At 38.1% G+C, this 24,731-nt stretch overlaps 2 protein-coding genes across 13 annotated transcripts in view; both read left to right on the forward strand.

The window, feature by feature from the left end:
- The window catches only part of ehmt1b (euchromatic histone-lysine N-methyltransferase 1b), a 37,048-nt gene extending 21,260 nt beyond the window's left edge, over nucleotides 1–15,788 (forward strand). For 7 of the 12 annotated variants that reach the window (XM_079404463.1, XM_079404466.1, XM_079404467.1 and 4 more), the window contains exons 10-27: nucleotides 612–757; nucleotides 1,267–1,410; nucleotides 1,588–1,814; nucleotides 1,909–2,103; nucleotides 2,215–2,297; nucleotides 2,375–2,481; nucleotides 2,717–2,839; nucleotides 2,968–3,069; nucleotides 4,085–4,189; nucleotides 4,374–4,528; nucleotides 5,711–5,878; nucleotides 5,994–6,138; nucleotides 6,319–6,396; nucleotides 7,005–7,120; nucleotides 11,099–11,185; nucleotides 11,350–11,428; nucleotides 12,467–12,642; nucleotides 12,796–15,788. In XM_079404463.1, the coding sequence (XP_079260589.1) occupies nucleotides 612–757; nucleotides 1,267–1,410; nucleotides 1,588–1,814; nucleotides 1,909–2,103; nucleotides 2,215–2,297; nucleotides 2,375–2,481; nucleotides 2,717–2,839; nucleotides 2,968–3,069; nucleotides 4,085–4,189; nucleotides 4,374–4,528; nucleotides 5,711–5,878; nucleotides 5,994–6,138; nucleotides 6,319–6,396; nucleotides 7,005–7,120; nucleotides 11,099–11,185; nucleotides 11,350–11,428; nucleotides 12,467–12,642; nucleotides 12,796–12,979 (2,420 nt within the window). In that variant the 3' untranslated portion in view covers nucleotides 12,980–15,788. The remainder of the gene's footprint in view (nucleotides 1–611; nucleotides 758–1,266; nucleotides 1,411–1,587; nucleotides 1,815–1,908; nucleotides 2,104–2,214; nucleotides 2,298–2,374; nucleotides 2,482–2,716; nucleotides 2,840–2,967; nucleotides 3,070–4,084; nucleotides 4,190–4,373; nucleotides 4,529–5,710; nucleotides 5,879–5,993; nucleotides 6,139–6,318; nucleotides 6,397–7,004; nucleotides 7,121–11,098; nucleotides 11,186–11,349; nucleotides 11,429–12,466; nucleotides 12,643–12,795) is intronic. The other 5 variants (XM_079404469.1, XM_079404461.1, XM_079404462.1 and 2 more) reach the window with 2 other exon arrangements.
- The window catches only part of cacna1bb (calcium channel, voltage-dependent, N type, alpha 1B subunit, b), a gene marked incomplete at both ends in the record, with an annotated part of 126,373 nt that continues 116,695 nt past the window's right edge, over nucleotides 15,054–24,731 (forward strand). Inside the window, 4 exons of the mRNA XM_079404458.1 lie at nucleotides 15,054–15,114; nucleotides 16,284–16,569; nucleotides 19,108–19,362; nucleotides 21,895–22,000. Coding sequence (XP_079260584.1) covers nucleotides 15,054–15,114; nucleotides 16,284–16,569; nucleotides 19,108–19,362; nucleotides 21,895–22,000 — 708 coding nt within the window. The remainder of the gene's footprint in view (nucleotides 15,115–16,283; nucleotides 16,570–19,107; nucleotides 19,363–21,894; nucleotides 22,001–24,731) is intronic.

Consider the following 24,731-nt stretch of genomic DNA (forward strand, 5'->3'; position numbering starts at 1 on the left):
TTGGTTAAAGATTTGTTTTTTATGTTATTATTATTATTTTTTTTTTATTATTACAAGAATATTTTGCTATTTAACTTGGGAAAGCATTGAATGATTGTGCAATGGTTTGCTTTTTGACTGCATGAGGAAGTCTGTTTCTTGTTAAATACTATAGGGAAGTCTGTTTCTTGTTAAATACTATATAACTTTGTCTTCTTTTCAAGCTGAAATTTGTTCATTTCTTCAAATCAAGAGTTTTTTCTAGTTGAATTGGCTGCTTTATCTGGTTACAAATCAAATTTGTATCATAGACTATTCCATTTGATTGGATTCGATCTCAGCATCTTGAAAGACACATTTGTGTCAGGTTCAGACCTTGATTATTGCAAGGCCTTTGTGGTGGCCTCCATCTTGGATAAAATGAGTCATCAATACTCAACTGATATGGTGCCCCCTAGTGGTCATGTGTCTGTTGACGTGTAATCCTGAAGCAGTTTGTGCTATCTGTGCAGTATTCATCATCGATATACATCTCGTTATGAAGTAACATTGATTTCCTGCCATTGGTTTCCAAAATTATGGTCTTTCAGCTCTTTCACGCTTATTAGAGTCTTACAGATGGTGTTTCTCAGCTGTTTCAGGGTCAGTGGAGAGCACAGACGCTGACATGGTGCAGGAACTGCCCCTATGCAGCTGTCGAATGGAGATGCCCAAGAGCCGAGAGATTCTCACGCTTGCGGACAGGAAGTGTATGGCGACTGAGAGCATTGACGGTCAGGTGAGATGGGTACCCTTGTGAATATGTAGAACAATGATGGTGACAGTTATTGCATTTTCAGGAGTACATTATCTCACTATATACCATGGGTACTCAACTCTGGCCCTTGATGTCTTTGAGATCTCGAGGTCCTCACTTTCTGATCCAGCTCACCTGCCTTTCTAGCAATCCTAAAGATATTTATTAGCTTGTTCAAGTGTGTTTAATTGTGGTTTGAGCTAAACTCTGCAGAAAACTGGACCTTGAAGGCCAGAGTTAAGAACACCTGCTGTAAAACATCTGAATATGGGTACCAATTTTTGAAATGAAATGAGGTGAATAATTTGGTTCAGTACAGAAGGTCTTAAGATTCATCTAACCGCTGAATACTTGGCATCTTCTTTTTTGTTTCATCATCTTGTCTTGTTTCATGCTTCAATACACTTTTTTTTTATTTATTTTTTTTACTATTTTTAAAAGTCGAGGTTCTGAAATCTATTCTAATTGGTTCCCTGTTGTTCTGGGGGTAGCTGAGCCGTTGTCAGAGTGCAGTGCTGAAGCACGAGATGATGAGGCCTTCAAACTCTGTCCAACTGCTGGTTCTATGTGAGGACCATCGCACGGGCATGGTCAAACATCAGTGCTGCCCAGGCTGTGGCTTCTTTTGCAGAGCCGTGAGTCTTTGGCTTTACCCAAGCGAACGTTTTTAGGTCTTTGATTGGGTTTCAGCATGACAAGCCAATGGCCAAGAAATTCATGACTGAGTGCATGTGTCTGAAAAGCTCCAGAGTTTTTACTTCAGCCACATTTGAGCAAAACACTCAAAGGTATTTCATGTGGCCATCGTGTAGGGTGTCTTCATGGAATGTCAGCCAGAGGTGAACATCTCCCACCGGTTTCATCGAGCCTGTGCCTCGGTGCTCAACGGTCAGAGCTTTTGTCCACACTGCGGAGAGGAGGTCAGCAAGACGAAAGAGGTCACCATTGCCAAGGCTGATACGACGTCTACTGTGCCTCTCACTCACGGCCCTTGCACGCCTAGCACCTCAGAGGGAAAAGCGGACACCACCACTGGAGGGTATGTGCAAGCTGTTTAATGTTATGTACCTAGGTAGGACATTCTTTGATTTTCTCCAACTTTTGGATTTTAATTGTTTTGTTGGTCATTAAAGGTCCACTCGGCTCTCTGTTCTTGGAGAGGGCAAAGCAGATAGCACCTTACCCAGATTTACACAGTCACAGGACACATCTGTGTCCCCTTTGGGCTCGAAAACTGTGCCTGTTGGAGCTGGATTTGGAACCGGACTTCCACCAGGACCACCTAAAGAAACTTTGGAAAGTGTCCTGCTGGCTCTAGATGCGGAGAAGTAAGAAAACCAATTATGGCCTTTGATTTAGCTATATTATCCATGCTAACATGGGGTTCAATCATTATGAACACTTTATGAACATTATCAACTCTTCATTTCTTCTCCAAGACCCAAAAAGCTTCGGTTTCACCCAAAACAGCTGTATATTTCTGCCAAACAAGGAGAGCTGCAGAAGGTCCTACTGATGTTGGGTAAGAGAGATGAATAAGGTTGTTGTCTTATTCACGGTTGTCTGCTCTGTGCTGGAAACCTCCTTTCTCATTCTCAGTGGATGGGATAGACCCTAACTTTAAAATGGACAGCCAAAACAAACGCACACCACTCCATGTAGCAGCTGAAGCAGGTCATCAGGAAGTCTGCCATATGCTGGTGCAGGTGAGGGCAAATGCTAGTTAACTAGTATTAACTTACCCAAAGATGAAAATTCGGAATTTTCATCAAAATTCATCAACCTGTATGACTTTTTCTTCTTTGAAACACAAAAGAAAACTCTGTTATAGTTCTGAGATCTCATTTGCATATACAATTGTGACTTGTCAAGATGTGCCACGCCTAGTTTAACCTCAGTGACTTTGATGTTATCATTAAAATCAGTGATCTTATTCCTCAGGCTGGGGCAAACCTTGACATGTGTGATGAGGACCAGCGGACACCCCTTATGGAGGCCTGTGAGAATGATCATCTTGACACAGTACGATATCTTCTGAGGGCTGGAGCCATCGTCTCTCACAAGGTCAGCAGCCACGAGCAAGAGGGTTGATAAGCCAGTCTGTTTAGTACAACATTCTGTAATCAAATGCTTTTTGAGGAACATTTACTCTGTTTGAAGACTGATCACATCCTGTTTCCTTTTCTTTTCAGGATGTTGAAGGTTCAACATGTCTACATCTTGCTGCTAAGACTGGGCATTTCAGCATTGTACAACACTTGCTGTCTACAGGAATTGTAGATATTAACTGCCAGGTTTTGGACCTTCTGTTACAGTTAACATTTGTAAAAAATATTTTGAGAATGTGATATGGTGTTTTTGGGGATTTCCACCATTTGTGTCATTAGACTCTGCCAAACATATCTCAGGAATTTCACAAAACAACTGCACCAATAGTCCTCCATCCTACTAATAACTACTACTGATTCTTGTAATGAGTTTCTCAAAGATTACAAGGCATCTTAATGATGCACTCCCAATTTTTTCTTTTTTTTGGTCATTTAAAACCACAGTAGAAAATATCTTATTGCATTTTTTTCTTTGGCTTTTAATAACCATAACAAAAGAACTATTCACTTTTCCATTTAAAAGGTTTTATCTTAACCTTAAAGCATCATTATAATTATTATTTTTATTGTTATTATTATTTATGTAATAATAGTCAGACTCGTAATCCAAAGGTTGCGGGTTGGAGTCTTGGGCCGGCAGGGATTGTAGGTGGGGGGAGTGAATGTCCAGCGCTCTCTCCACCCTCAATACCACGACTGAGGTGCCCTTGAGCAATGAACCGAACCCCCAACTGCTCCCCGGGCGCCGCAGCATAAATGGCTGCCCACTGCTCTGGGTGTGTGTTCACTGCTGTGTGTGGGCACGTTGGATGGGTTAAATGCAGAGCACGAATTCCGAGTATGGGTCACCATACTTGGCAGTATGTCACTTCACTTTAATGATTTAAGGTATATACCAGTAGTTCTCAACTAGAGGGCCTCATGATGACTTAAAAATGATTTGCATTTAATTTGCACTTTTTTTTTTAAATGTGGTTTCTAGACCTGGAAAAGGCATGCAAATTAATAAAATCTTAAAATGCCATGGGCATTTTTTTTATATTGCATATGCATTGTTCAAGTTATTCCAAACTTCACTATTAAAGTATTTCATTGCAGTAATTGTGAATAAATGGTAGTAATGTTACTTTCAATATTGTTGTGGACAATAGGAGCCATTGGAGTCAAAAAGATTGAGATGGAGTTGCATTTCTTGTTCCAGGATGATGGAGGTTGGACAGCCATGATTTGGGCCACGGAGTACAAACATGTAGACCAAGTAAAACTCTTGCTCTCCAAAGGGGCTGATATCAACATCCGTGACAAGGTCTGTGTGCTGTGTTTTGTATTCTGTAAACTGCAGTTTAATATATCAAAATTACCTCTGCAGTTTTAGAAAAAATTGTACTCTACTTTCTGTCCTAATTTCAGTTCTCACATAGGTTTAGATGACTAAGACTGTTGAAAATGCAGTGTATTTGAGCTCTTACAATCGTCAACTTTGATTCTAGGAGGAAAATATCTGTCTGCACTGGGCGGCATTCTCTGGCTGTTTGGAGATTGCCGAGATTCTGCTGGATGCCAAGTGTGATCTCAACGCCATCAACATCCACGGAGACTCTCCATTGCACATAGCATCACGGGAAAGCCGGCTCGACTGTGTGAAGTGAGTAAACCTCCGCTAGGTTTTATTGATCCAGACTGATTGATTGGGAAACTTTCTTTCAATCTTACAGGTCTGTATTGAGCTAGGCTTATTTACAACTTAGAGACGTCTGAGCCATCCTCCTAGAAGATAACTGTGCTGCAGGATTACACCCATATCCGATGTACTGCAGTCTAATCAGGTGCTTGTGTAGATTCTAATCAGCTTAAAGCTGCATTTTTTTTTATTGGAGACTGGATCAATGTCTTGTAGATTTATTAGAGCAGGACGCTAGCAATAAAGGCTATTTCCTGGACAAATTTTATTATTGATCCATTGGCAGGCATTTACAGTGATTGGTTGGAATCCTGAATGTAATATTGCCACAGGAGAAGATGGATTACACGAGTTGATTTGTTTCAGGTCCACCTTTGAATCAAAACAAAACAGTTTTTTTTGGAAAATGGTATAGTTTACTTGTTGTTGTTGTAGAAGTAGTAGTAGTAGTAGTAGTAGTGGTGGTGGTGGGCACACTAAACTGTAATTTAGGTCTTAAGTGAAAGCGAAAAAAAAAAGTGTAACAGTATACTGGATCTGGGCAGCTCTTAAAGTGACAGCAGTCTAATGTTCCTGCTGTCTGTCATTCATGTTAATTAAACAACAAAAGAGATCAAATCAAATCTTTCAGTACTTTTGACTAAATCACTTGTGATTTTAATAATAAAAAAAAAATATATATATATATATATATTTAATATACACAGTGAAGAATATGCAGTGTTTGTATACATTTAATTACTTCATATAATGTCTGTAGCATTTATTATTCTATTGTAGTTTTTGTCCTAATGCTTGTAATAAGTTTCTTATTCTTATTTAATCACTGTTTTGTCTTCACTGAGCTCGAGTTTTTTATTTTTTATTTTTTTTTATTTAGACTAGTATTAGTTTTTTTGTTATATTGACACTGGTGACAAGAATTATGAAATTTCTATGGTATCAAAAATGTTGATATTATGGTGAAATTATTATTTATTTAAAGCGAAATTATATATACTTTATTGTGCTATATATTGTTACTGTGAAATAAAATTACTCCTATCGTGATTTTGGTCATATCGCTCATCCCTAAGTAGTAATAATAATAATAATATGTTTTTTTTATTTTGTTTGTCCTAAACTTCAAGAATGCCTCTTTTATAGCTTGTTTCTGTCACGGGGTACTGACATAAGCCTCAAGAACAAAGAGGGAGAGACGCCCATGGAGTGCTGCAGCCAGAACTCGAAGGTTTGGAACGCCCTTCAAGCCAGCAAAAAGCAGAGAGAAGCGAACAGCAACCAGACTGGCCCAGTAGAGAAGCTTCTCAACAGGTAGATCCACGTAATTCATATCTCATTGTCCTCCAGATCACAGTATTGAACTGTTTTATCTACACCAGAACTAAGGCCTAAATTAGTCTATAAATTACTGTGTAATTGTGTTTAGGGACATCGCCAGAGGCTACGAGAAAGTCCCCATCCCGTGTGTGAATGCAGTGGATAGCGAACCCTGTCCTGACAACTACAAATATGTCCCTGATTGCTGTGTGACGTCCCCGATGAACATTGACAAAAATATCACCCACTTGCAGGTAAACAAGCTGAAGTATTATTTTTATTGTAACACTTTTCAAATCTCATTGATATAAGAACAATGATTAATCGTTTTGGCTCTGTAGACAAATGTGAGTTGGCTGTTTAGCTAAGACAAAACTTTAAATAAGTAATATTTAAAGGAAGAAGATGTATAATGGTGTTATTTCATTCTATAGTACTGCGTCTGTAAAGACGATTGCTCCTCCGCTAGCTGCATGTGTGGTCAACTCAGCCTGCGCTGCTGGTATGATAAAGTAAGTCCATTTCTGAGCACTTCATCCTTAGAATCTGATAACTAAGCTGTATGTGTAAATTCTGAATATTTAGGTAATTCTGAAGCACAGTTTCATGAATTACTAGCTCTAACCTGTTGTTAATATAATTTGACTTGGTAAACATCTCCACCTAGAGGTGGAACTAGCTAAATACAAGACCGTATGAGATGGTCTAGGCAAAATTATTAGTGGCGCTAAATCAAATATCCCTATTACTAAAGCCCACAAATAGAGGTAGGTGTTTGTTAACTGTATTTTAAGTATTAAACTACCTTACTATAATATTGATGTCTTTGTCTAAGTAATAAAACAGATCAATAATAGGCGACCTGAGCATTGTCTATGAACAATAATATCATAAAGACTCTTTTGTTTTAGGCCAGTATAAGTAGCTATGTAGAAACCATCCAGAATACACTAGAAACTGCGTAAACAATGCCCTGAAAACCACTCAAAATGATCTAGCGTCTTGGTGGCAACTTATGAATGCAGACCAATACTGACTTTTTTTTTTTTAAAGATTGTTAAAATTTTGTTGCAATGTGCTTTTTAGTATTAGTTCAAATGCTTTGTGTTTGTGGTGTCAGGAGAGCCGTCTGCTGCCTGAGTTCTGCAATGAGGAGCCACCTCTTATATTTGAGTGCAACCATGCCTGCTCCTGCTGGAGAACCTGCAAAAACCGTGTGGTACAGAACGGACTGAGGTACCTCATTTCCACATGCATTCTGGATGATTAAACCCCCTCACTGTGTTTGTCAACAGCTGTCAGATTAAAGAATATTAACACATGACTTTGTCATTGTGGCGGGCAAAAGCTTTTCTTTTTCCCCCCAAATATGCTGATTTGTGTAGTTTATTTTTTATTTTATTTTTAATTAAAAGCAAGATGTGTCAATAAAATAACTGCAGTTGATCTCATGATTTTCATTCTTATGTATTTAAAGTTTGTCATCCTTGAAAACATTTAGTAATTTTTTTCCTACTCATGTTTTCATGTACCTTTGCAGACTTCAGTTAAAAAAACTCCTTATCTAGAGAACAGGGTCACTGATAGCTGATGTATTTGCTATATCTGTCGTGTGTGTGTATGTGTATACAGTGCCCTCCAAAAGTATTGGAACAGTAAAGACAAAATTGCTCTGTTGGCTGTTAAGTCAAGACATTTGCAAATATGATTAAAAGATGAATATAAGAGAAAGCTACAGAATGTCACATTTTATTATTGGGTGATTCAACACACAGATGTTTTCCCAGCTAAGAAGATCAGCACTTTGTGTTTCATCCCTCTATCTGATGTGAGCATAAGTATTTGAACAGTTGCCTCACAGGTCTTTCTAAGTGATCAGCTGTGTCCTGTTGCATTAATTCTTCAGGTATTAAAAGCAGGGGACTGTGTCGTATCAGTTATATCCATTACTTCTGTATTCTGAATCTTGCAATCGATGATGACACACTAACCAGGATGAAGATGAGGGTGCTGACTTTGAGAGAAAAGCAAGCAATTTGGATGCTAAAAGAAAAGAGGAAGTCAATTAGAGCTCTAGCAAAAACAAAGGGCATGGAGAAATCAAGAGTTTGGAAACCACCAGCAACCAACAACGACCTGATTGGCTGAGAAAACAACAGTAGTTGATGACAGACAAATCATAAAAGCTGTGAAAATGAACCCTAAAAGACGTGTCTGTAAAATCACCAACAACTTCCAGAAATCTGGGGTGATGCTCTGACAATCTACTGTCTTCAGGAGACTTTGACACAGAATTACAGATGCTACACAGCAAGATACAAACCTCTGACCAGCACCAAAAATAGAAAGACAAGATTAGAGTTTGCAAAAAAGCACAAAGGTGAGCCAGAAGAGTTTTGGAACTGTGTTTATGGACCGATGAGACAAAGATGAACCTTTATCTAATCTAAGTGACAGGAAAGCAAAAATGTGGAGAAAAAAGGGAACTCTACCTGTTGAGCAAATGATCCCAAGCATACAGCCTCATACAGCCAGTTTTTGAATGAAGTTTTTTATTATGAAGGGAAAACAAAATCCTAACCCACATGGCCCTGTGTGAAAAAGTGCAACAGTAGTTGATGACAGACAAATCATAAAAGCTGGGAAAATGAACCCTAAAAGACGTGTCTGTAAAATCACCAACAACTTCCAGAAAGCTGGGGCGATGCTCTGACAATCTACTGTCCTCAGGAGACTTTGACACAGAATTACAGATGCTACACAGCAAGATACAAACCTCTGACCAGCACCAAAAATAGAAAGGCAAGATTAGAGTTTGCAAAAAAGCACAAAGGTGAGCCAGAAGAGTTTTGGAACTGTGTTTATGGACCGATGAGACAACGATGAACCTTTATCTAAGTGATGGGAAAGCAAAAATGTGGAGAAAAAAGGGAACTCTACCTGTTGAGCAAATGATCCCAAGCATACAGCCTCATCTGTAAAGCATGGTGGAGGTGGTGTCATGGCATGGGCATGCATGACTGTCTCTGGAACAGGTCCTCTCAACTTTACTGATGACTTAATGTATGATGACAGTAGCAGAATGAATTTGGAAGGGTACAAAACCATCTTGCCTACCAATATTCAAGAAAATGCCACCAGATTCATTGGGAAGTACTTCATATTGCATCAGGACAATGACCCAAAACACCCTGCCAGTTCAGTCAAGGAATTTATAAAGGGAAAGAAATGGAAAGTCTTAGATTGGACAAGTCAATCTCCAGATTTAAATCCGATTGAACATGAATTTCACCAGCTGAAGAGGAGCGTAAAGGCAGAAACAAAACAAACAACAATTGGAATCGGTTGCATTAAAGGCTGGGAAAAGTCTTTCAAAGGATGAGACCAAGAGTCTGGTGATGTCTATGGGTCACAGACTCACTGCTGTGATTGTGCGCAAGGGATCTGCAAATAAATAATAGCTTTTAATCTTTTATATCTGCCTTATGTTCAACTGTCCCAATACTAACATCACATCAGTGAGTGGGAGGAACTCTAAAACTGCTGTTCTTTTTATTTGGTAAAACATGTATGTGTTGAAACGGCTAATAATAAAATGTGACATTCTGTAGTTTTGTCTCATATTCATCTTTTAATCAGATTTGCAAATGTCTTGACTCTACAGCCAACAGAGCAATTTTGTCTTTACTGTTCCAATACTTATGAAGGGGACTGTGTATATATATATATATATATATATGCATATGCGTGTGTGTGTGTATATACAGTGGTGTGAAAAAGTGTTGGCCCCCTTCCTGATGTTTTTGCATGTTTTTCACACTTTAATGTTTCAGATCATCAAACTAATTTAAATATTAATCAAAGATAACACAAGTAAACACAACATGCAGTTTTTGAATGAAGTTTTTTATTATGAAGGGAAAACAAAATCCTAACCCACATGGCCCTGTGTGAAAAAGTGCTTGCCCCCTAAACCTAATAACTGGTTGGGCCACCCTTAGCAACAACAACTGCAATCAAGCATTTGCGATAACTTGCAATGAGTCTGTTACAGCGCTGTGGAGGAATTTTGGCCCACTCATCTTGGTAGAATTGTTGTAATTCAGCCACATTGGAGGGTTTTCAAGCATGAACTGCTGTTTAAGGTCATGCCACAGCATCTCAATAGGATTCAGGTCAGGACTTTGACTAGGCCACTCCAAAGTCTTCATTTTGTTTTTCTTCAGTCATTCAGAGGTGGATTTGCTGGTGTGTTTTGGGTCATTGTCCTGCTGCAGAATCCAAGTTTGCTTCAGCTTGAGGTCACGAACAGATGGCCGGACATTGTCCTTCAGGATTTTTTGGTAATTTTTGGTCCAAAAAGTTCAACTTTTGTCTCGTCAGTCCACAGAGTATTTTCCCAAAAGTCTTGGGGATCATCAAAATGTTTTCTGGCAAAACTGAGACGAGCCTTTATGTTCTTTTTGCTCTGCAGCGGTTTTCGTCTTGGAACTCTGCCATGCAGGCCATTTTCACCCAGTCTCTTTCTTATGGTGGAGTCATGAACACTGACCTTAACTGAGGCAAGTGAGGCCTGCAGTTCTTTAGATGTTGTTGTGGGGTCTTTTGTGACCTCTTGGATGAGTCGTCGCTGCGCTCTTGGGGTAATTCTGGTCAGCCGGCCACTCCTGGGAAGGTTCACCATTGTTCCATGTTTTCGCCATTTGTGGATAATGTATTTCACTGTGGTTCGCTGGAGTCCCAAAGCTTTAGAAATGACACTTTTTTAGACACTTTTTCACACAGGGCCATGTGGGTTTGGATTTTGTTTTCCCTTCATTAAAAAAAACCCTTCATTTGAAAACTGCATGCTGTGTTTACTTGTGTTATCTTTGATTAATATTTAAATTTGTTTGATCTGAAACATTAAAGTGTGACAAACATGCAATAAAATAAAAAATCAAGAAGAGGTCCAACACTTTTTCACACCACTATGTATATATATATATATATATATATATATATATAGTTTAATTAGAGTATATGAAATGTACGCATATAATACAGAAGTTTATTTTACTAAAATTTCTATAATATTTCCTGAAAACAGGACTTATTGCATCATTTAAAAATCACTTAATCACCCCGACCAACTATTTAGTATTCACATATACTTGTTGTTCTATTGTAGTATATGATCTGGATTGAGTGGTATCCTCTTAAATTATTTCTTAGGATAAGACTGCAGTTGTTCAGGACGCAGATGATGGGATGGGGTGTCAAGACGTTACAGGATATCCCGCAAGGAACATTTGTTTGCGAGTGAGTTTCTCATGATATTTGTAAAGCTCATTGAGGCCTGTGTTATATCTTGTTTCAGTCTAACTGTGTGTGCGTCTGTGCAGATGTTTGTTTAGGTGTGTACGTATGGATATGATTGTGTGCTTAGTGTGTTTGTACCGTAATGTCTCATTTCCTTCCAACAGATACGTGGGTGAGATAATCTCTGACGCCGAAGCAGATGTCAGAGAGAATGACTCCTATCTTTTCAGTCTGGACAGTAAGGTATCGCCATCTTGGGATGACTCCTCTTCAAAATCACATTACCTCTCCTGTCTGTTCCCGACAGTAGTGGATTATCTGCATGCCCACAAGCAAATTTCACCTATATCCTTTACATGACCCTTGTCAGCACAGAATAATGATTTATTTGGCTGTACCATGATACATTTGGTAATTGTATTTTAGGCCTTCAATAGTCTTGCAGATAGATAGATGTTGGACTCTTGCCATAAAAATGGCTGCAGTGCTTATTCTGATTTCTGAAGGATCATGTGACACTGAAGACTGGAGAAATGATGCTGAAAATTTAGCTTTGATCACAGGAATAAATGAAAATTTTAAAATATATTCAAGTAGAAAGCAGTTATATTAAATAGCAAAATTATTTCACAATATTACTGCTTTTGCTGTATTTTGGATCAAATAAATGCAGGCTTAGTGAGCAGAAGATAATTATTTAAAAAAAAACATAAAAAGCCTTACTATTCTTATATATATATGATAGATAGATAGATAGATATATTATTTATAATAATATTAATACTTATTCTTAAATGACACTGATATTAATTGCTTAAATTCCAAATGGATGCATTAAATTGATAAGGGGATTTATTTTTTAATTATTTAAAATACATGCTGTTTCAAATAAACTTTCTGTTCATTAAAGAATCCTTAAACAAATGATGAGAAATGTTATTTGAGCACCAAATCAGCATATTAGAATGATTTCTGACTGATCATGTGACACTGGAGACTGGCTGCAAAAAATTCAGCTTTACCTTTACAGGACTAAATGACAATTTATGATATATTGAAACAGAAAAGAGTTCTTTTAAATTGTAATAATATTTCACAATATTATGTTTGTTTGTTTTTTATTTTAAAAAAATCATACCAATTTTACCAAAAATAATATATCATTGTTTTTCTTTATATTTTTATTGTTGATCACTGCTGAATAAATCTCATATCCCATTTTCTTCAGTCTGACATCACTCTACAAACAGCTCAATTTATTTTCTGTCACTGCTGTTGCAGGTGGGTGATATGTACTGCGTTGATGCTCGTTTCTACGGCAACATCAGCCGCTTCATAAACCATCACTGTGAGCCGAATCTGTTCCCCTGTCGAGTGTTCACCTCTCACCAGGACCTCAGATTTCCTCACATCGCGTTCTTCGCCTGCAAGAACATCAGTGCCGGAGACGAACTTGGGTCTGATTCACATTATTATCCATTTACTTGCTAATTCTCAATTTAGATTGACTCCATGTGTTAGTTTCCCATCATGCAGTTGACTAAAGCATTCATTGATGTTCATTTATTTTTTATTAGAACAGCAAATTCGAATTTCTCTCCCTTTCTCAGGTTTGATTACGGTGATCACTTCTGGGATGTAAAAGGGAAGCTGTTTAGCTGCCAGTGTGGCTCATCCAAATGCAAGCACTCAGCCGCCACCATTGCCCAGAGACAGGCAGACAGTACTCCAGGAGACCAGCAGCCCAGCGCCATGCCTGATACCAGCTCGTCCACCCCATCCAGCCCCAGCTAAGCCCATCATTCTAGCATAAAGCATCCAGTTCTCCTACTTCTACCAGCCTGTCACCTCCCATCACCAGCACAGGCACAGCTCTGCCATCTCTAATCCGCTCCGGTTCCCAACCCGGGCCACTTTGATGCTACACCCACAGTGCCATTTTTAGCTTTGGTGGTCTGAAAGCCTGATTGGTTTAGGGGTTTAAAGTCTTGAAGGTGAGAGGTGCACAACTGGACTGGTTTTTCAGGTGTTCAGTACGCACATTTTGTATAGGTTTTTTTATTGTCAGGCTGCCCCTTTGGACCATGATCTTGTTTGACATCATCAAAAGAGCTCAAAGTGGAGTTTTTTTTCTCTTGAACCTGTTTGAGCCAATTAATGGATTTTGCAACAGGTTTCCTTTTGAATACTACCTTATTCTTGTCGCACAATGTGTTCTCCTGCCCGACTCAAAGTTCAAAGTGTCATTTCTTGTCGTCTTTTATGAACTTTATTCTTCAAAGTTTTACTATACCCGTCAAGGTCAGCGAAAACTGAACGATCAATTCCTAAATCCAAAATGAGTTTCAAATAATGTTCATTTATGCATCTGTTTGTTTTACTTTTCTTCTGATTTTAGTTTTTGTACATTCACGGAATATGCAGAAAATTATGTAAAGACCAACCTCTTTTGTTTTTTCCCCCCAGTACCCTTTTCTGAGTCCTTTAATGGGCTGTATTAACTTGAGATGAGCTGTAGGCTAGCAGTCATTGGACGTTAGCGCCCGTCGCACGTGTCTTCTGATTGGTTCACAGACGCAGGACGTCATGTCAGTGCTACCAAAATCATGAAAAGGCCTCTGAACAGGACATTTTTGGCCTGTATGTTCAGCCCAGTTCTTGAGTATAAATGCGTTTTAATGGCGAATCGCCACTGGAAGTGCAAATTAATCCTGGACAAGTCTAAAAACAAGCCCTATGGGTTATTTCCTGCATGTTACAGGCCTAGATAGACACGGCTGTTGTTAAATGCATATTACTTGCACCCCCACCAATGCAAATGAAAACTGTAAAATATTTCTGTACGTACTTTCGGTCACAATGATGGAACCTATTAGCATGCTTTTGAGACACGTTCCCTAGAAATAGGACTCTAACGTTTTGCTCTGATGGAATGAAATGCAGTCGGGTGTCGGAAAACGCAAATGGTGCTGAAAAAGGTTTTTGTTATGTTTATTTTTTTATTACTCACTAAGTGAATACAAGTTGTAAAATATGATGAGGAAGCAAGTGTTTCATTTTTTTTTTTTTTTTTTTTTCAGTTGTATTTTTAAATTGGCCTCTTTTTTTCTAACTGTAGTTTGACATAATTAGCCTATATCAATTTTGTTCCATAAGTTCATGTTGATGGTGAAACTATTACAGTCTTTTTAAGTGTTGATAGTGTAGTCATGTCCTTTGTGCAAATCCAGACATGGAGATACAAAACACTGCAAACTAAGGGGGGAAAAAGAAAACTGTAAAACAGTGAAACATGATGCACAATCTTACTGGTTGTGTTTTTCTTTTTCAATAAATTTACTACTAATAAAAGAGAAACATCTCTGTCACTATTATGCAAAAATAACATCAAGTACGATGCAAATCTGAAATGAACAATCTCTGCTGTTCATCCCATAATGCTTTTTGAGGAAGCAGATAAGTCACTTTTTCTTTTTACACTTTTGGCCACAAATGAGACCAAAGGAGTTTTGCGATGCAAAGCAGGAAGCCTTTTGATTATTTATCAAGAAGTGTTTTTTTAGTTTTATAAACTGTTTGATTATTCTCTTCCTGATTATTTGAGTTACTTGGTTGTAATTGATCCAATGAAATGCGAGCTGACGATTGAGGCCCTCTGATTTACCGATAAAGGCTTTTAACTAATGAGACCGGAAACCGCCTTTCCGCATTCCACAGCTGCAAACTTTAAAACCTGAGTATGTCTCACTTTTACAGCGGTCAGTGCAATTATGAGGATCACGCTTTGTGGATACACTGTGTTTTACGGCTGAGAAACCGGATCATGAAAATTCGTAGAGCTGCACAAGGTTAACAAGTAGACAGGGCCATGATGAAATCAACACGGCGTAACTCTGACTGGAAGGAGAGAAAATTCACTGTTATCTATGGTAGGATATTCATTGGGTTTGTCTTTCGAGGTTGCTGTGACATTAACTGGGTTTTGGATTGTTGTTCTTTTGTATCACAGTGAACTCTTCACCTATTTTTATGATAGATGATGTAGTAAATAACTTTTTTAGTGACATTTAGTGGCATTTAGGTTTAGTGACATTAAATGATGAGCTGAGACTGAATGTCTTTTTGTGGGCGAATCTCACAAAAACATGTCCATGTTACACTAATATGGAAGCTTGTTTCCGCAACGGGATAAAAAAAATTCCAACTTTTTTTTTTTTTTATCACAATTCAGATTTTTTTCCCTTGAAATTCAGAGTTTGCATCCCACAATTTCAGAGTTTACACCTCACAATTTCGAATTTATGTCTTGCACTTCTGGCTATTTTCTCTTAATTCTTGGTTTACATCTCACAAAAAGGATAAGCAATTAAAAAAAGTAATTGTGACTTTCTATCTGAATTGGAAGAATTCAGAATTACGAGAAAAAACATTCTGAATTGTGAGATATAACCTCATAATTTTGAGAAAAAATGTCTGAATTGTGCTAATTTTCATCCTGTGGCGAAACAGGCTTCCATAAAATTCACCCCAAATTCCAAAAACAACAAAAAAGATTTTTTGCTTAGTGATGTTTACTTTGTTAACAATAATAAGGAATATGCTTAAAAAAAAAAAAACATTACCCTTTTTCATTCCTATTATTCTCAGTGTTATTATTATTAATAATAATTATTTATTTTTTATTACTAAAGAATTACTGTGTACAATGAAAAAATACAGTTTTGTATTTAAATCAATGTATAAATATAAACAGCAACTTATTATAAATGTTATATTTAAATATTAATTGGTTTATCTATTTATTTATTTTCATTATGATTATAAGATGTATTTTTCCTGAGTAGCAACAAGAATTGTAGGACAATTATTTATTTTTGATTCTTTAATTGTAATTATGAAAACTGTCACAATGCAGAAATGCTTATAACTTTATTTTTTTAAAGAATTATATAGCCTAAACATGGAATGTACAATATAGGAAGTCCTTTAAAATTGGCCCTATACCAAGCATGCACTTGTCGCACTCCTTTAATTGCCCTGTAATGTGTATGATTTCTTTGAGTCAGTCTGTTTATCATCTCTCATTTAAAAAATAAAGCCGCACGATTGGCCACGCTTGGAACATGGCGGATGTTAACTCTGGGCACAGAGTTCAGTTCCTGGGCTCAATCTTCTGAGCCACCTGACAATCAGAGGAACAGAAGAACAGCTTTTACAGAACTATCCAGCAAAGAGAGCCAAGCAGCCGGAGATGACCAGAACACTGCAGAATGGAGCAAATATGACACCGTGGTAGAGCTGGTGAGGCCCAGAGGCCTGAGGAACACCGATATCATCAGCACCCATGAAATGTGTCAAGAGCAGGTAGCAGCATCGGAGGAGAGGTGAGCAGCAGGGAATGAAAGTCATTTGTAATGTAACTCACACGGAGGCTTATTAACTACTTTATCATGGTCTGCTGTAAATTTAAAGCTCAATGCTGGTCAATAGTGAGTACTTTACACAGAAAATTACAATTGATCATTTTTAATTCATTTTATTAGCCACTAGGGGGCCTAAAGGTTCAACAAGAGAAATATCTGTAAACTGTACAGTGGCCTTAAGTATTTGGACACTTAAACATATCTGGAATTAACTGAATTATGCAAGATAAAATATTGAACCTCATGTAATCAGAAAAAGGATTAAGATTTTTTTTAGGACTAACATTTTTATTCTTTTGAAAATTGCTTTTAATTGATTTAATACATTATTGTAATATGCTGAATTGCCGCTCAATTATTATTGCTTATTACTACTTGTTTAATTAATTATAGTAGTTATTATTATCAATGTTCAAAAAAGTTTTTGCCGCTCAATATCTTTGTGGGAGCTGTGATTATTTTTTTTTTTATAAAAATTTAAATAAACAGGATTTATTTTGTAAATTAAAAAAAAAAAGCCTTTACTGTCACATTTGATCCATTTAATGCGTTCTTGCTGAATACACCCCCCCCCCCCCCCCCCCCCCCAAAAAAAATATCAGGCAGCGCAACAGTTTCGAACACCGATAATATGAAAAAATGTTTCATAAGCATCAAATCAGCATGATTTCTGAAGGATCATGTGACAATGAAGACTGGAGTAATGGCTGCTGAAAATTAAGCTTTGTCATAAAAAGAATAAATTACATTTTAAAACTTTTAAATATACACACGTAAGTATGGATTATATATATACACACATAAGTGTGGATTAAGTGCCCAAATAATTTTTGGGACCAGTGTAGTGTCAAAAGGAGAAAATCATAATGCTGATATTATCATGTCAACAGGAAAATATTCTTGAAAGATACAGAGATCCAGAACAGTTCTGCGGTTGAAAACTGATTTCCCTTGTACAGTATCTTCCACTTGGCAACGTGTGTGTGCATGTCTTGAATCTTTTCAACGGCAATGCCCTAGGGTGTTGTAGGATGGAGCTCTGGTATGCCACACATCCAGAGATTAGCTCAACAGCCTGGAGTCTGTCATGAGATTTTATGCCTCTGGGTCTGGACTGGCTGCTTGCACACAGAAAATCCTTCACACTTACTGACCGTAATGCCTTGAGCTTTACATCTGGACATGCTGGATACTTTTTTTTCAAGAATCTTTCCTTCTTTGGAGAGGTGGAGATGCCCTGAGTGGAGACCAAATATGAAGACCAGATAATGTAATGCTTTAATTCATTGTAATTCTAACTGTAATGTTTTAATTAAGATTTAAAAATAAACCTAAAAAAGGTTAAAGAATAGAAAATATAATTAGATAAATATAAAAACACCAAAAAATGTATTGTATCTAACATATAATATATAAATATGTAATGTGTTATTACAAAATTAAATGATGCAATATGATTTGACTAACTGAGCCAAGGAGCATATTTCAAAATGTGACCTTATATTTGTGATTGCTAACAAATTTGCTTCTTTGATAGTGCAGAATCTTGAATATTTCTTATTCATTTTCCCCCTTAACCTTCAAAACTATAAAAATGTGTGTTTATGACTGAGAATATTATGCAGTACAATAACTAAACAAAGGCATACAATGCAGCTTGGTAATTTACTGACTGACAACAATTCGCTTTTGCTTTTGTTTAATGATGCCACTTATTTTAGTTATCAGTGTTTTATTTTATTATAAACCATTCAAAAATCTTCCAATTCAAACCATTGGAAATTTAGTAACAAGGAAGAGCTTTTGCTTGGCGCTTTTATTCTAGTCAAATGGACACTATTCAAACAATAAGACAAACAGTTTTAAATAAATATCATTCATTGATGATCAATTAAGACACCCTCCCCCTCACGCGCTCTCCAGCAGGTGGTCCTGCCTATAGGGCCGTTTGCGTCACGTGTGAGAGTCTCGCGCACCAGCGTCCACTCATTTGGCACCATTCTTACCGTGCGCGTCTCCAAGTGCAATTGTTGTGTGGAAGCGGAAAGCAAATCATTGCTAAAGAGAACAAACGTTTGTGCGTGCATATGGAATACCTTTATTGGGGCTTTTGATTCCACCAACTCGCTTTTTCGTCTAGCATGACGCGTAAGTGATGGTGCACATTTTGGTTTCGTGACCTGTCAGCTGGATCAGGTTGTGTTGTTGGATGGATGTGGCACGAATTGGATGATTACACATTTTCCTTTGTATGAAATGCACTCAACGGGAATGACATTTCTATGACAAGTTTCTATTTTGTGCGATTTTCTGAGCAATGGAGTGAGGCGAGGGCGCACGGGGAGCTGGTTAAAAGGGACTTTTATATTTTTTTTATTTCACTTCACATAGACTCATGGGGACTCTAAGTGGTAACAGATGTCTGTACTGTAATGTGCACTCTTCATCATCTGCTTAATGCCAGTTTGCATTTTACCTGTTGGATATCTGCATGTCTAGGATGGCTCGTTTTGGAGACGATCTGCCCACCCGCTATGGAGGTACCGCGGGCGCCGGGAGAGGGGGAGCCCGGGCAGGAGGTCCCTCGGGCGGCCAAAGAATGTACAAACAGTCGATGGCTCAGAGAGCCAGGACAATGGCTTTATATAACCCTAAACAAACCAAACAGAACTGCTTCACAGTCAACCGCTCTTTGTTCATCTTTAGTGAGGACAATGTCTTCAGGAAATACGCCAAAAGAATAACCGAATGGCCATATCCTTAATCTTCAAGATTTATGCTAAATGGATATAGATTCATGGCATCTCCACTTCTACATATGATCTCAATCTTTGTTTAAAAAGCATATAAATACACGCGTTTAGATATGGAACTGTTGCGTGCTGAAATGGTGATTGACACTGAAATGCCTTTTGTTTTCACGTGTTCACGCACTTTAAGGCATTTGGCAGCTGGTGGTCGTGTCGGGGTGTTGGCGGATCAGCCTTTTATTTTCTAATTCAAACGTGGGAAAGTCAAGCGCGCGATAGTCTTTTCATACTGCACTTAACCCTGGGCTAAGGCCCCCCCACCCAGGTTATTATTAAACCTGGCTTACAGACTAGTTTTAACCATCTGGTAATCAACGTTTCTAAAGGGGTTTGTAACCGCCAAAATGTATGTATACAGTGAGAAACAAGCTGCGTAAGAACATTACGGCTAATTGATCAGCAACAGACAGCCAATCATAAATTGGCACCGCGCTTCATCGTTGAATATTTATCTGTTTGGTTTAGTCACAGAAACTTTCACGCGCTGATTAGTTTCAGTATCTAACCGGTTAATTCACTACTGTTTTTCCTGTGTTTCTCAGCGGTTGGTATGTTTACAAAGACTGACGAGCAGTTGCAGGTCGTGTGTTGTATTTTTCCAGTGTTATTGGCCTTAAAAATGGGCAAATACTAACGCTTACGAGATTTTCCAAATATTTTGGCAGCAACAATGTAAAACAGTTACCTTCACTACTAATTAGCAAATGGTTCTTCAAGAACAAATGTATGAACGCAGGTCATTTTTAATTTTATAACACAATGGTTGTGAAAAGCTGTAGCGCTCTCCAGGGTCCTGAAAGCTCACCTCTGATGTGCCAGTTACCAACTTTTACTAGAATTTTAAAGCATTGTGCAGTCAGATATCCTGCCTTTATTTTTGATAAATTCGTCCAGTTTGTTACACATTTATAATGCATCTTTATGGAATTCAGGCATTCATAGAATTAGGTCTCTGTAGCATGTGGAGATCCCTCAAGGGGGTGACAAGAATGTGATTGAAGTGGCCATTGGACCTTTCCTTTCCTATTCGTTGCCTCCATGAATAGCGATTTCATAAAGACCTATAGCTGTAGGGAACAGGCATGAAAAATGAATTGGAAAAATGGATCCTGTCCTAAGAATGCACTACAATGGCTGACCATCCATAAAGATATTAGCAGCCTTTCAGTGTTTCCTTTGAAAAGGATGAAAAAGATTTTAATAATGACAATATTGGTGGGCTTACACAAACATTTCACAGATGAAATAAGGTTGCACGAATGGCTGTGCTGAGAGAGAAAGCATCATGCCAGTCTAATGGGTAATCATGATCTCTGCACTGCAATGTTCCAGCGTTGAACGCATGTCTCACTTTTATGCCCAGACCTCTGCGTGTCATTTCCAGCATAGAGCGAGGTGGTGTAAATGCACTCAGCATTACTGCTAGCTGGTTTGAACATGGTCGTCTGAGAATGCTAAGGACACCAAGATGAATGTCAGTTGCTTGATTGAACTTGGAGGTATGTGAGTTGGGTTCTACTGGGGCTGTTTTGTCCTCATCACCTAATGATTTAGTGATTGAGTGTTTACATGACAAAATCCTTTTGCCCTTGGTGGGATATGTGGTGGAAATTCGCAAGTAGTTATTCCTGAGGAATACTTTTAAAAGGATGGTTCACCCTTATGTCATTCTAATTCTGTATGACTATATGACTTTGCATTAATTTTTAGTTTTTTTTGTTTTTATTTTGTAAATATATGATGGACACAGACACAGCTTTAATAGATTTAGAATATGATTCCATCCTCTTGGAGGATGTCATGTTTGATATTTTGAGCCGATTTTAGTACACATAAGTTGTGTACAAAATCGCATTCTGCCTAGTTTGGTTTATAACTTACTTTGTGTGTTAAAAAGTATGTTTTATAATATGGGTAGTATGTATGAAATTCACCACCATGTTGTTACTGTCACCTGACCTACACAAATCCTCTCCTGTGGCCTCATGGGGTCAAGTGGGTCATCTGTGTACATTTTGCCTATCATGAATGCTATTGGTTTGGACATACTAGTTTTTTCGCACACTGTTTTTCACCTGTTTTTCAGTTCATGAGTAAAACAAGTATTGTCAGGTTTTGTTTACCACAGACCTTACTTTATTTATGAATTGAAAACCCTATTATAGGAAACCCATGGTGAATTATTGTGGGTTTTGACGTCATGACTGCAGCACACTATCATCTCATGGAATAAAAACACTAAGATATTTTAAAGAATGTCAGGTTTGGAATGACATTAGGGTGAATAATGATCTTTTTTGGTGCTCTGTCCCTTTAAGCCAGTATTTTAAAGCACGTATCATCACAATTCCTTTCAAATGTACATTGGGCTATTGATATGTCATGCACCTTTGCACATTCTTCCTCTTCAGAATGTTTTTGAATTTATGTTTGTTGTTTGTATTGTTATTCCTGTGTTTTTCCTTGACTCATCCACTCCATTTGAGTACCTGATCCTCACTACCATCATCGCCAACTGCATCGTACTGGCCCTCGAACAGCATCTCCCCGCCATGGACAAGACCCCCATGTCTGAACGCCTGGTGAGCATTAGAATTCTCGGTTTTCTTGTCATTCACTCTTGATTATTAAGGTTTCACATGTCTATCATATATCAGATTATGAATTTTTTACTGAATAAGACTGCAACCATATCTCTCAGGAGAGAGAAACGACAATGACAATGCATTCTGCGAAAAGCAGAGCAAGTGAGAGATAACTGTGTATTTGGCTTGCTTTTCTTTCCGCCCACACACCCGACATCCCCGCTGGTGTATATTGATTGATCATTTTAGCGGTCTTGCACTGGTTGGCGTGGGTGATCGGTGAGCCCGTTGGAGCAGAGGCTGTTATTCCACTCTCAGAGCTCCCATCCAGGGCCACTGAGAACCACCCAAGCACTCCACACAGGAGCCACGTCTCTGTCTCATTAAAACCCTGCCTGCTGGGAACCATTGACGAATGTGTGCATAACACTACTTCTCCATGATCCGACCTTAACCCATGCAGAGCAAGCTTTGATCCACTACCTTGCTCTTATTCCCCCACTCACAATGGCAGTTGTGCCTGTCAAATGATAGAAGGAAGCGGCTTCAAAGTGTGCTGTTGCACAATTAAACTAGGAACCGGACATGTTGGCGGATTAAGGCGGTAATAGTCTCTTTGTGATGCTGAATATGCAGGCGGTGATGTTGGATTCCACACTCCTTGGAGGAGCTCTGCAATCACAGAAAGGAAAACAGCATGTGTCTATAAGGTCAATGGGGTCCTCTCGAAAACAACTCCCTGATGCTAAAAATACAACTTCTCATTCTTATTGTGTAGTTTTACAGGTCTTATGGATTATGGAAAACAAAAAGTATGCTTATGCTCTTTTTCATATATATTTTTTACCCCTGACAATTTATTTCACAATTCACCTTTTTTTTAAAGATTTATTTTTGGTTTATTATGATAGGACAGTCATCAGGAAGCAAAGTGGGAGAGAGAGGGAGGTGGGATTGGGAAAGGTCCTTGAGCTGGGACTTGAATTCGGGACGCCCGAAGTGCAACGGCGCTATATGTCGAGGCTATTGGTGCTGAACACCTTCTAACTAACTAAATAAATAATAATTATTTGAAACATTTATTATTATAAATGTTAAAAATGGTTGTGCTGCTTGATATTTGTGGGAAACTACATTTATTTGAATTAGAAATTAATATAAAAGTCTTTGTCATTTTAATGAGTTCAATGCATCCTTTCTGAATAAAAAAGAAGAAAAGGAAATCCTGCTAAACTCATATACGAATATGTGGAATGTCATTGGAGAGGGGGTGATTTTCAGCATATTCTCACTTAAATTTGGTCTATTCTTCCCATAAAGCATATTACATAAGAAAACCTGGAATATAGCCCACAAAGCATATGAATCACCGCTTTCTGGGTGTTTTTCCACAACAATTCTGAGGAAAAGAGCAGCATGGATATTTTTACACATTTCCATGTGAGGAAGTTGTATGGGTTTGAAATGACATTATGAGGGTGAATAAATAGGGAAAGACTATTTATTTTGGGATGAACTGCTCCTTTAAGGACCTTTGTGGGATTTGAGACAGAGGCAGTCCTTAACTGAAGAGTTATTGCAGTTTTCATTGTTCCCTGTAGCAAGGGTTCAACCTCAACCTGTCAAATTCATCAATAGCTTGTCTGGTTAACACTGCGACGCAACCACTTCCCTACCTGTTGCAGAGCTACACTGGCCCCCCTGATACCCAAACACTACAGACAGCATGTTCATTATTAATAAACTCTATGGATCTATACATAATAGATTGAAATATGCTGTCTGCCGGCGTGCTCACTCATTTCTCCGCTCCCATAAATCATCCGTTACGCATAGCCTCACATCTGCTCCCGCAAGCACATTTTTGCCAAGTGATTTCATAGAGACAACACGACAGGTGCTGTCTAGCACCACAGCGATAATTGGACTATTATTGAGAAAATATACACCAATAGATTGTGAGTTCACTTTGGGCACCTTAAGGGAGTGTTCAGCACAAATTTAGTTTTTGTTTGTTTAATTATTTTTGTGTTTGATAATGAAATATTATGTAATGCATTACTGAAGGCACAGTTATTTTTACAGATAATAGAGAGCTTTAACACTGCAGTGTTTTCCTTGCTGTACCAAGCTATAATCATAAAACGGCATCATGCTGTTGTTGTTGAAGACTGTTGTAAAGAATTTTATTGCTAGGGTAAAGTTTCCATCAAAAAAGGGCTATAAGAAGACTTATTTGCAAGTGGGGTTGATAATTGCATTCATAAAGTGGGAGGGATTTCTGAGAGCAGAGCACTGGAGAGGTTAGTCCGGTGTAAGTGCCTGTAGTGCCGTAGGGCTCTGGTGACATTAATGGGAATGAGTTCAAAAGCAATGTGACATGCTGTAGCCAGGACTGAATCTCTTTAAGTACATTCATCTAACAGATTCCATGACACATACTTGGTATTTTTTTCCATTTTCACTTGATTTCAGAATTTTGAGACTTTTTTGAGATGTAATGTTCTGGTACTAACAGCATCTGAAATGATAATGATAGTCTGTTTAATATTAACACCTTTTCAATCAAACAGAGCGTGATTTTACACCATGTCACATCTCTGCCTTCCCATCACAGCACAAACCCATGCATCTTGACCTATTCTATGTGTGTTGTGCAAAAAAGTGAAAAGCTTCAACCTATATTTGCTATTCTGCTTTCTGTCTTTCTTCCATGCATCAATAGGCG

Source organism: Barbus barbus, assembly GCF_936440315.1.
Source record: "Barbus barbus genome assembly, chromosome: 43".
Taxonomy (NCBI): domain Eukaryota; kingdom Metazoa; phylum Chordata; class Actinopteri; order Cypriniformes; family Cyprinidae; genus Barbus; species Barbus barbus.